General features: G+C 38.4%; 1 protein-coding gene across 2 annotated transcripts in view; it reads left to right on the forward strand.

Annotated features, from left to right (window-relative positions):
* Window positions 1–7,980, forward strand: part of mast3a (microtubule associated serine/threonine kinase 3a) — an 81,677-nt gene extending 73,697 nt beyond the window's left edge. For both annotated transcript variants that reach the window (XM_017431351.3, XM_017431350.3), the window contains 4 exons: window positions 1,930–2,052; window positions 3,436–3,572; window positions 3,796–3,980; window positions 4,862–7,980. In XM_017431351.3, coding sequence (XP_017286840.1) covers window positions 1,930–2,052; window positions 3,436–3,572; window positions 3,796–3,980; window positions 4,862–5,712 — 1,296 coding nt within the window. In that variant the 3' untranslated portion in view covers window positions 5,713–7,980. The remainder of the gene's footprint in view (window positions 1–1,929; window positions 2,053–3,435; window positions 3,573–3,795; window positions 3,981–4,861) is intronic.
* The last annotated feature ends 4,664 nt before the right edge of the window (window positions 7,981–12,644 follow it).

Raw genomic sequence — 12,644 nt, forward strand, 5'->3', positions numbered from 1 at the left:
CTCAAAAGTTATTAGTGATCAAACAGCATCAGAAAGACCAAGGAACACACTAGAAAGATCAGAGAAGTTAAGTTTAAAACAGGGTTAGGTTAGAAAACAAGATCCTGAGCTTTGAACATCTCATAGAGCTCTGTTCAATCCATCATCTGAAAATGGGAAAAGTATGACACAACTACGAACCTACCGAGACATGGGCATCCACCTAAGCAGCAAAGAAGCTCATGGTAACTCTGAGGAGCTGCAGAGTTCCACAACTCAGGGGGATGGATACAAATGTACACCACACTTTTCAATTTTTTCTTTGTAAAAACATTTAGAAAACCATATATAATTTTCCTTCCAATTTAATGTGCTAATAAGTATTGTTGTATTACATACAGACCCTGACAAATTTTTCTGTACCCTTTTGTTAAAGAAAACCCCACAAATCTCACTGTAATTACTTTAAACTGACAAAAGTAATAATAAGAAAAAAAATTACTAAAATGCAAATGAAAATCAGTTGCTGCTTTTGAATTTTGGTGTAACGTAAATCATAAAAAATTAATGAAACGGGCCTTATAAAACCTTGAAACTAATTTGTCCACAGGGACATGTTAAACTCAATTGTGTCCTGTCATCATCATCACAGGTGTCTTCAGTCCTGTAATCAATCAGTCTGCCTGTTTAAAGGGTGAAAGTAGTCACAGGGCTGTTTGGTATCATGGTGTGTACCACACTGAGTATGGAGCAAAGAAAGCTGAGGACAGAGTTGTCTCAGGAGCCCAGAAAAACAATGATTGACAACATGTTAAAGGTAAAGACCAGTGGTGGGCCATCAGGACCAGCAAGGCCTTCTCTGCTGGCCTAACATAACCAAGAATCATCATAATTATGATGAAGGTTAATTTAATTTTTAATTTACTTTCCCTAGATATCTAAAAGTATTCATATTCTCTTCACGTCATATTATGCTCCTTCCAGTGCTGTCGTTTTTAGGTTAGAGTTTTTATCCAATCAGAATTCAGCTACCTTATGTTGCCAGGCAGTATGAAATCTGCCTGGGCCTTCAGAATCAACAGTGCAAGCAACTGTGCACTGTAAATGAACGGGCAAATACAGTTGAATGACAGTTACGATAGCCAATCAGATTACGAGTTGTGTCAGTAAGGCCTTCTAGTTAGCCTCACGTTGAACGTGACATTTACGTGTCCTGTGATTGGATATGGATACTTACTAGTTTGAGCCACGACAGTGCTATGCAGATCAAAGAGTCATACCCGGGACTGTTAACGGTTAAAAACTTTTTTAACCCACAATGGCTGAAGGAGAGCAACACGTTGATTTGGTTGCTGATATACTGGCAAGGCCGTTTTCAAGACGAACTTTCCAAGAGAAGCTAGATCTCGTTAGAGGAGGACCGGCCAACCCCCGAGCTAGCTAACCTGTCACAGAATGGATTTTGTGTTGAAATAAGTGTTTTGGGGACACAGCCATTTTGGTGAGTGCAAACATTTTATTTATTTTATTCTATTTTATTTAGTTTTGACAGTAGCATACCAGATATGTTTTAATTGCTGATGCGGGTTTGTTGATTTTTAAAATGCGCCGGAAAATAGCCCATTTTGTTCACAACTGAGGTGATGCAATGCCAAGTAGTGCTTAAGTGTGTTTCTAACTATTCTCCAATCCTGGTGTTATAAATGCTGGCATAATGAAAGGTATTTATTGATAAGTTTGACATCACTGAAGGCCTAAGTGTGAAATGCACCGCCCACCACTGGTAAAGACTATAAGACCATCTCCAAGCAACACGATGTTCTTGTGACTACAGGAACCTAAAAACGTTGATGGTTCTAATTCCATGGGTGGAAATTATCTGTCCCACTGTTATAACAACTTAAAATATTATTGATTGACTATTAATTTATATATTGCGTTTACATTCAGTGTGTTGAAGATGGCAGTCCAGCGCACGAGGCAGGACTGAGGGCCGGTGACCTCATCACTCACATCAACGGCGAGTCGGTCCAGGGACTGGTCCACACTGAGGTAGTGGAGCTCCTGCTCAAGGTAACAGCACAATTTAGTGATATTTTTCTGTTTTTATGAACAGATTTTTGAGAAAGTCTTGACAGACATAACAAAATGACCTAAGTATGTAAGAGGACAAAAAGTATCAATATTATTTTAAATTTGTCAAATTAGAATTTGGTCAGAAATTAAAAACAACATAAAGACAGTATTTATAGTTTAACTTGGAATATATAGATGTTCTACAAAGAGGCATTTGTATTGTAGCAAGAACACAGGTGTAATTGTATAAACATCAACTTAAATACAGACCCCATCAACACAGCTTCATCAGAACTGTGTGTATGCATTAAGTTCATGATGTAGATGTTCTGTACTTTCTCAGATTTTGTCTGAGTTTGCTGAAACATCCATTAAATAGTTAATATTAGATTTATTTCAGTAGAACTCTAAATCAGATAATATTTAATAAATAATATTTATTTGATTAATAAAGTGATTTGCACTTTAATGGACAAAGTCAGCACTAAAGAAATATTTGATTATGAAGTTTAAGGTTTAAGATCTTTCTGTTTCATCCTAAACAGCAGGTTAGAGTGAGTGAGGTCCTGTTTTTTGCTAGTTAAACTACAGTTTCAGAGGGTTTTACCAAGCCCCTCAGTGCCTCTGTGTTTACAGTAGTTATGTTATGTTGTAGTGCTTAAGCCAGAGTTGAACACAATGTTTTTACACCCCACTACCTTAACTAGAAATCTCTAACTCACATTTTGTGAAATTCCTCTCTTTTGAACCTGCTTGAAGACATGACTTTTGGTTGTGCAGTGAGGAGAATCACACATGTAGGACATCTTGTCATCTTGTTGCACATTTAAATGGAGGCGTCTCGTGTACAGTCGATTCCAGATTGATCAGGAGGTGCACTTGTATATGCAGAGTTTCATACATCTGGAATTTTTTTGTGCATACACTGTTTTTTAAAGCCTGCTCTGTGTTTCAGTGGAAAATTCATTCAGGTCTTTGTTCATGAGGGTCCTTACTATTCATTCTTTTTCTATTCCAAGTTAAATAACATGAAAGGGGAATTCCTTTGTATACATTTTCTGAGCCACAACTCATAACCACATTGGGTTCAAAAGTGTTTTAGTTTTTATTCATTTAGTATATATTGGCACAGTTTGCCAATGATTTGATACAAAGGAAGTAAGTCCCGGCTCATTATTTAAAAATTTTGCTCGAAAGTGTTTTTACTTTGAAACAAAAACTTCCATAAATCAGTATTCAAAACAGGCTGGTGCAGGGTTACCTGTGTCCATACCTTTTTACCAGTATATCTCAATGGATCTTAGTTTATGTTTGAACTCAAAACAAAAAGCCTACAATTTTAAGACTTACTACTTTATGTGAATAATTTGACTTTAACAGAGTGGAAACAAGGTGACCCTGCAAACAACGGCTCTAGAGAACACGTCTATCAAGGTGGGGCCTGCCAGAAAAGCAAGCTACAAAGCTAAAATGGCCAGACGGAGCAAAAAGAGCAAGAAGAAAGATGGACAAGACAGGTACATGAGATCAGAACTAACATTTTTAGGTATTAAGTGTTGTCATCCATCAGGCCCTGGCCAGCATATTAAAACTGTGTTTCATTTTCTGATGTACAGTTGTGTTGTTTCTGGGTTAAGTTTTACACCCTGGACTTCATTAATATCTTCATGGAAAGTTTGGGCAAACACCAACCCGTTTCACACAATTTATTTGTTTTATTATTTTCTTTTTCATTTGTAGCACAAGGCGTCGCATCTTCAAGAAGTTGTCGAAGCATACGCCCCCACCGCCCATGCAGAGCAGTCGCAGCTTCTCTTCAGGCTTCCAGCAGTCGTCCAGTGACAGCCTCTCTGGTTCCCCCACACAGAGCCTCTCTCCTGGGCCTTCCACACCTTGTCAGTCCCCTGGGCCTGACCACTCCGGAGGTATGTCAGGGTTTTGTTTTGTTTTAATTTAAGTTTAGTTAATTGTAGATTTTTTGTCCGTCTACTGCCGAAAGGCAAAGACGGAGACGTAATATTTTTACCATGTAGTTGTGCGCGTGTCTGTCTATTACTAAAATATTTCATGAACCACTGGACAGCTTTTGGTGCAACGCTCAGAAAGTAATCACTGGCTGTAAATGACTAACTTTTGGAGTCAATCTAGTTCAAGATGGCCACTACAACTAACTAACCTTAGCAACAATGGCTATAATTCAGACAATTATGCAAATATTTAGCTAATATTTGCTGTGGTTGTAGTTGAGTTATTCACAACACATACTCCAAGTGCTGCTTATCGCACAAGGTCTTTGTTTAAAACTTTAACAATAAGTGTTGGAGTCAGCCTGGTTTGGTCTGTTAGCAAAAGATCTCATGAACCACTTGACAGATTTTATTGAATCTTTCACAAAGTAATCATTGCATGTACATCTACAACTGAATAACTTTTGGAATCAGTCCAATTCAAGACAGTCACCACAACTAATCAGCAACAGCCAGTTCAAATAGCTCTGTCAGTTCTACAGAGTTTGAGCTAAAATGTAATGTGATAGTAACTGAGAGTCATTCACAAAATATACTTAATACATCTTGCAAGCCATGGCATGAGATTGTGCATAACTTCATTGTAACAATTTGACCAAACGTCTACAACTCTTATTTCTCATCATAAAATGATTGTAGTCTAAAACTCTGGCATGAAAGGCAGCAGAGGATAAGCATTCCTTCAAGTAAGGCTAGGCCTTTAATTTTATTTATTTATTTTAACTTCCAGAGGAAACATTTCCACTAAATCTAAACTGAATGCGTTTTTCTTTCGTTAGATTCCAGTTCCTCTCCTTGCTCCAGTTCTCCAAACTCACCTATACCTCAGGCTCGTCCCAGCTCCCTTCATGTCCACGGTCGCTACACAAAAGCCGGTCGCTGTAAATCCACCAGCAGTATTCCTCCTTCTCCTCTGGCCTGTATCCCACCACCTCAGCCCCTCTCCCCTCAGTGCTCTCCATCCTGCCTCCAGAGCCATCCCAAATCCCTTCAGGGTTTCCACGGAAAGACGTTGTCTCCTCCCACTGTCGCCCGTCACTCCATGCGTCCCCGTAGCGTAGAACCGCCGCGCTCGCCACTTCTAAAGAGAGTTCAATCAGCAGAGAAGCTGACTGGAGACAAGACAGGTTTTGGGGGTTACCATGGAGAGAAGAAAGCTTACAGCACCTGCCGCCACACTATGGAGATGCCTCTGTCTGAAGGAGAGGGGCTGGAGGATGAAGAAGGAGATGCCACTACGAGGTTTGTCTGTGTGGGAGAACACGGTCGCCAGGGGTTGTTCATCGGGGTGCAGAAAGACCAGCACGACGCAGCCGGTGGCGGCAGCGGTCACCATCGTGCCCCCAGCTCACCTCAGCATCGTGGAGACAGCCACCACTCAAAGGAGATGATGAGAAAGCTGGCTCTGTCAGAGCGCAGGGACTCTTTCAAGAAACAGGAGGCTGTGCAGGAGTTAAACTTCGACTTGGAGGAGAAAGAAGAGATTCAGAGTTCACAGCTTCCTTTCCCCCAACCAAAGGTGTTTAAGGTGTCCATAGTCAACCCGTCCCAATTAGAATCAAATGGGAAGCTGGGAGGAAGTGGACCCACTCAGCAGAAGGCTAAATCAAAGGACAAAGAAGGGTTGTAATCCCCCTCCCCCTTCTATTTTTGCTGGGGACGGCAAGTTACTAATCGGAGGGTTAAGTCTTTACCCAGAACGTCACGTCAAACTGCTTCAGGGTAAAAGAACATCATAAAAATGTTGACATTTCTCAGTTATTCATATATCATCTTACACTGGCAACAGAAACATGACTCTGACTGTTTCTTTCTTTCTTCTCAAATCGCTGTGGCACCTGTAATAGGATCTATTTTGTATATATTTTTTCCTTTACGGGAAGAAACTTATTTATGGCGTTTTTAGTCTGACTTTGATTTTTTGGAGAAAACACCCTAGATGCTTCATCTGTTGCAGACAAGCAAAAAGCCCAGACAACACCGTCTCAGTGCAGTGTTTTAGAAGAAATGAGAATGATTTTTTTTAAACATGTAAATGTTTTTCTTTTTGCAGTGTCTGTATAGGACTTCTTTTTTTCATATTAACTTGCACCCATCTGCACTAAAACATCATTCAGTGCTACCTCTTAAAACAGATCTGGCATTCAGATTGTGGTAGTTAATACTCAGACTCATCAAAACTAAACACCAATCATTTATCAACCTTTTCAATGATAAAATAACATCACTAGATGGTCATTTTACGCAAGAACACACTCTGATTTCGTGGGCAGTTAATTGTTCCTCTAATATTCAAAGTCCCAGTCCCCTGGTTTGGTCTAACGTCTCAGTAACTTGGCATGTCACCAGCAGGTGCCGGTGTAAAGAATTAAAAAAAAAAGGAAAGAAACACGGTTAGGATGATTGTGTTAATTTTTTGAATTCAACCATTTTAATAAGACTTCAAATGATTGATAATCCTGCTAGCCGGGGATCTTTAAAGTCCTTCATTTTCACCGGTTCGATGAATCAACGTGGAAGGGGTTGTACATATTCTGGCAGTAAAGCTGAGTTCACCTGTGACCTTAATTTCCACTTTATAAGCTTTTCAAAAAAAAAAAACTATGATGGCATAGTTGGCAATAAAGAATTTGCCCATTATTTGAAAAATTGCTGCCCACCCTTAATCCTAACAATACCTGGAAGCCCAGCTGTGCCAAAGCATAGTTTAGCCATAGCACCCTCTTATAAAGAAGAGCTGTACATAATAGGCACCATGTTTGCATGAGCTTGTCACCTGGTCTGTTCTGTGAAAGGTGTGTCAAGGCTGAAACCTTGAGCAGGTCTTTAAATCTTAACTCAAGTAACATAAATGTGTAAAAGTCTGCTCTGATAAGCTCCTTCCACACTATGTAACACAGCATAATGAAATTAGATCTCTGTTTTCTGTTGGATTCTAAGTCGTGCATTAGATGTAACAAAGACTTTTTTTGTTAATTTTTTTTAAATGAATGTTTACATTTTAGTGCTGACATGTATGAGAGCTTGTCATGATTTTTCTTAATTTATGGGAAAACGGACTGACAGGACATGTCAGATATCATCAAGTGTATGAAAGAATGAGTGAAAAGGTGACTTTACTCTGTATGGAAACTGTCCTTTTGTTGTACTAGTAACCTATACTGTTGACTCATACTGTATAAACAATAATGGACATTATAATAGCTGTGTAACAGTGGTGTTGTTTTTGTAAGTGGCCTTGTAGATGGACTCAAAATGTCACTTGGCTGGCATGATGTCAGTCCCTCATTGCAATCGAATTCAGAACTGTTCAGCATGTTTCACATCTCCATATTTCTGAAGTTTCATTACAAATTTGGACATTAATATCCTTCATCTTAGGCTCTGAGACCTTGCTTTCTGTTGGACATGAGTTTTGTATGAGACTTCCACACATGGGATTTGTTAAACTTTTTTTTTTCATTATTGAAATGATTCTTCATTATTCATTGTTTTAATTCCAAAGCTTTTAAAATGTTTTTATTGCACAAGGTGAATTTGTAATTTCCTCACCAAAACTGTATAAACTCACATTTGTTTTACACTTGAGGGAGATTAAATTGTGGGATCATTAAAGAAGTTTAGTTCTTAACTGGACCTTAAGTAAAGGTTTACAGAACCTCTCAAATTGTCACTGTGTTGGGGTGAAAATATATGTTTGAAATTGTCAAATTTGGAAGGTTACACAAGGTTTTGTATGCTCATTTTGTAGTATTTGATGCTTTTATTTGACCCCTTTAACAAAAAGTCACAGTATCTTTAGAATTTCTTTTTTTCACCATATTAAACTTGTTGAAATGTATGTTAAATCTTGGCAGTGATTTGAAGCATCACAATAAACTCCAGCTCCATGTCTTTACATTGGTGTTTCACTGATTCTCTAAATTTTCCACTTCGATATTTGTGAATTCAATGTTTTTTTTCTCCAATTCACCTACCACGTGGAAGTCTGGTGCATAGTGCTGTGACACTGTTTACCTTGTCTTAGAAGTGCTTGAAATAAATGCAAAGGGTGGAAGAGTTCAGAACTACAAAATGTTTTGTACTTATCTGTTCCTCACACATTTACTTTTCTTAGGTGGAGCTGTGGTAAAGTAGTTTGACATTTTAAGCTTCAACGTCTCATTTTACCTTTAGGATAATACAACTCATTTTATACTTTTCAGCTGACGGCTAGAAATGATAAGGTAAAAATGTTTTCTGTCAAACAACTGCAACAGCTCATTATGACCACAATAGGATTTGTACCCTGTAAGTACTACTTACTAATAAGTAATACTAACTCTATAACATGACATGATCATAAACAAAGAGCATATTTAACTCTTAAACTTGCATCTAAACACATGTCAACGAATCAATAAGTGGACAGGACCTGGGCTAATTAAAACATACAGCCTAAATTAACTGAGGATAAATACAATAATATCTGTAATGACTGTAATTGCAGTGAAATATATCAGCAGAGCTGCTACAATCACACATCAGCTGGTTATTTACTCCATGACAGGGGTTTAAAGGTTTTTAAAGTTATGTTGGAGAACAATGTTCAAGTAAAATTAACATCCAATACAGTTTGTCACATCGAATCAGCAGCTGTCTGAATGTTAAAGTGATAGTTCAGTTATTTAAAAAAAAAAGTCTGTGTAATCAGTTTAATTTTAATGTCAGGTGCTAATATTGTAAACAATGCACCCTTTTTTTGGTTTGTTTTACTGTAATCTTATTGCAGCTTATTAATGTGTAAAGTGGGAAATGTAGGCCTGTGAGTGGATTCAAGTTATCCAGCATTTTTCTCATATTTCCCTGGAAATAAAAGGACATTGCATAGAAAAAATGCACATCAAACAAAACTTTGGGTCTCAGGAGGCTATAGAGTATATTTATTAGATTAAATGATACATAAAAATAAAACCCATAGTGAACATTGTATTGTGAATAAAGTTGGAGTCCAGCCGTCTGTGGTAATGCACTGAGCAGGCATAATAAACTCATGAAAATGTATTTAAAAAAACTGATGTTTGCAACACAAGTCTGACATATATTCATATATTCCACAGTTTTAGAAATCCTGCACAGCCATCTCTGAAGATGTGAGCTTTCTCTTTGGTCTTTGTCAGCACTCCTAGGAAGACTAGAGAGCATTACAGTCATCCAGCCTGCTAGTTATAAAGACATACATCAGTCTCTGTTGCCCAAAAAGAGAAACAACTTACCCTGAAAATACTTTCAAAAGATAAAAAGTCATTTTTGTTACTAACCATACATGTAGTTTGAAATTAAAATCTGAGTTGAATACGTCAACGTCAAGTTGTCTCTTGGGATGAGACAAGATGGATCACCTTGAAATATCCATCATAATAACTAGAAGCAGTGTGGAGTTGGAGGTGGTGCTGTACGTGGATGACCTTCTGCTGCTTCTGTCTGATCTGTCATGATCTATCCCGCTGCCATTTCAGTCCTTGATGCATTTGGTAGAATTTCTTGATATAAACATAATCTTGGCAAAAGTGAGGTACTTGCTGTTAACAGAGAAGAAACATTTTCTCTCTTTGTTTATGCAAATTAAATACGAATTTGAGAGATGGTCTTTCCTTCTAAATTTTTCTGTGGCTCACAAGAATTATTACCATTAAACTTAATATCTTCCTACATTTCTATCATCTATTTCATTATATTCAAGTTTTTCTACCTTAAGCTTTTTTACACAAGGTTAATAGTCTAGTTCTGGATTTTGTTTGGAGCAAGAAACCAGCAAGGTTGTGCCATCAAGTCTTAAAGAGGCCAAAAGCTTTGGGTTTATTGGCACAACCTAATCTTTTGCACTACTACTGGGCAACTATTATAGAAATCTAAATTACTGGGTTCAGTATGAGGAGAATGAATTCTCCCATCATGGATGGTTATAGAAGCAAATTCAGCTCATCCAGTGGAATTGAAAGCCTTCCTATATTAATTTCCTAACTTTTCTCCTTACACTAAGAATGTGACAGTGGCTGCATGTCTTAAAAGTCTGGGTTCAATTTAGATGTCAGTTTGATCTGCAACCACATTCTGTTGGAGCACTGCTCACAGGGAATCATTTTTCTTTATATAGGCTAGGTTAGGTATAAAAACCTGGAAAGATTTGTATGTTGATTGTACTTTTGCTATTTTTTTCAGCACTTGTTTAAATAAATTTTCTCCCTAATTGTCATTTTTTTCTGATACCATCAAGCTTAACCTGATGTTTGTATCTCATCCCCAGAATTCCCCTTTGATTTTAAAGCACTTCTGCAACCTTTCCCCTCACTGAGATGGGAGATTTACTCTATATATTCAAATATTTCTACACGTTCAAAACTTTCCACTGTGTAAAGAGCTGTCTGGGAAACAGATTTATTAATGTTGACTTCAGATGATGTTTGGGGCAGGTTTTAAAGAGGGTACACAGATCTTCAATCTGAGCTAGGCACAGTTTCACGCAGTGTTGAATTATACACCAAGAGTGGTGAGGGGGAAGCTTGTTCACTGTTGATGTAAAATGTTAAAAATTCAATAAAAAGAAAGTAAAAAATATTTGGGAAATGTAGAAAGTTAGATGGACTCATAAATAAGGGAAGCTTCAAAAGGACAGAGGACAAGTTTTGTGATGGACTCAATTTCTTGAATGTATGTTTGAGCAGGATGTTTATAAAAGGAGGAGGCTTATAAAAGTGTTAGACCTATGGCAGAAAAAGTCATAAGTGTGGTGGGCATATTCTATCCATGGTAATTGTGTGCTCCAATAACAGTATGCTCCAACGAGTTGGGGCTGAGTTACAGGTCTATGGCATAGTCATAAGTTTAACAGGATTTCTAATGTTTTACAAAATCTATTGCTAACATTAGAAATAAACACACACAGAAACTAGTACAACATTATTGTGATTTTGTCAAGTGAAAATAAAGCATGTATCACAAACATGGAAGTGTCAAAGGTGAGTAACCCAGTAACGAACAAACTCAGAAGACAATGTAAAAGGTAAGTGATTTTTATTTACAGTATGAGCGGGATAGTTGGGCAGGGTCTGAAAGAGAGGAATAAGTGGTATATGTCTGGTCTGTCTGCAAAGAGTTTTTGCAGGAATCAATAGATACAGGTAAAATGTTCTTAAGGGTCGTGGGGGTGGTGTTGGGCTCAGGAGTGAGGTCCTGGATTCGCATGGTGAGCATGTACAGGTAGGCGCAGTGTTTGGAGGTGAGGTCTCGGATTCCCGTGGTGAGTAATCTCTGGTGGATGATGTCCAGGTAAGTGAGCTCTCGGATTGGTCGGAGGCAGGCTGGTTGCGGTTCGGATCTTCAGCAGGTAAGTAGCTCTTGGAATCCTGAATTGGTTGGAGGCAGACTGGTTGCGGTTCGGACATTTGGCAGGTAAGTAGCTCTCGGGTATTTCGCAGGTAGGAGACTCCAAACAGATTGAAGCACTCGTGCACAGGCTTCAGAAACTCTGGACTGACACAGGAACAAAAACTGTTTAGAGCAACTCAGGTAAACAAGGTTTGTAGGAGGCTGAGACTGATTACCAATGGTAAACAATGCTCCAGCAACGATCTGTTCCTCCATACTGCCTTAAGTACCCAAGAGAAGATGGACTTGATCCGCTGCAGCTGCAACTAATTAGTCTGCCAACCAATCAGGAAACATAGGAGAAGCAACCACAGGAGGCCAAATGGCAGATTGCCACAGCATGAACAACATAAAAAGATGTTAGAAGTGTGGTGGTGAGTGAACGATGGGCTCAAAGGTAAACTGAAATCAAATCTCAAAATGACTATCATTTAGTGAAACACATCCACAAAACATTCCAGGGACCCATTTATCTGACTTAAATCTTAAATAATTTGTTTTTAGCATTTATGTCAATAAATGCTTAAGTGAGGTGATTTGTGGGGTGGAGTTGCTGTCCTGGGTTCATGACGTGCGCTATGGCCCAGTCGGCTCCAACAGAATGCTAAAAAACCGAGGCAGTTACTGTCCCATTGTTTATTAGTGAAAATGGAAGAAGAAAGATTTTTTTAAATAAGAAAAATTCCGGAAGGTTTTGCAGGAGTAATGGATATACAACAATATCAGTGTGAACCTGAAATGATGGCTGGATCTTCAGAATCAGATGAAAACTCTTCAGATTCAGATTCTGATGATCACAAGAACCGTCACGGCCGACAAATGTGCATAATGACCAAGTTAGGAACGTGGAATGGTGAGAACTGATTACCCCCAGATCATTGTCATGACATCAGCACACGACACTGCAAGTCAACATAAAGATGGCAGGAGAGAGCTAACGCTGCTAACTCAAAGGTAACTTGATGCTAACTAGATGCTAACTTGTTGAAAACGTGAATGCACTTGAGAATAGCGTTCATGAACTCTCACACCAGAGTAAACTAATCAACAGCAGTTTCAGACTATGACATTTGTTTAATCACACATGGATTGTATTTTTCCATCAATCACAAACCTGAGTGCTTTTTTTCAATGGTCAGTACTTTTTAAAAAAAG

The sequence above is a fragment of the Kryptolebias marmoratus genome, linkage group LG20 (genome assembly GCF_001649575.2).
Source record: "Kryptolebias marmoratus isolate JLee-2015 linkage group LG20, ASM164957v2, whole genome shotgun sequence".
NCBI lineage: Eukaryota > Metazoa > Chordata > Actinopteri > Cyprinodontiformes > Rivulidae > Kryptolebias > Kryptolebias marmoratus.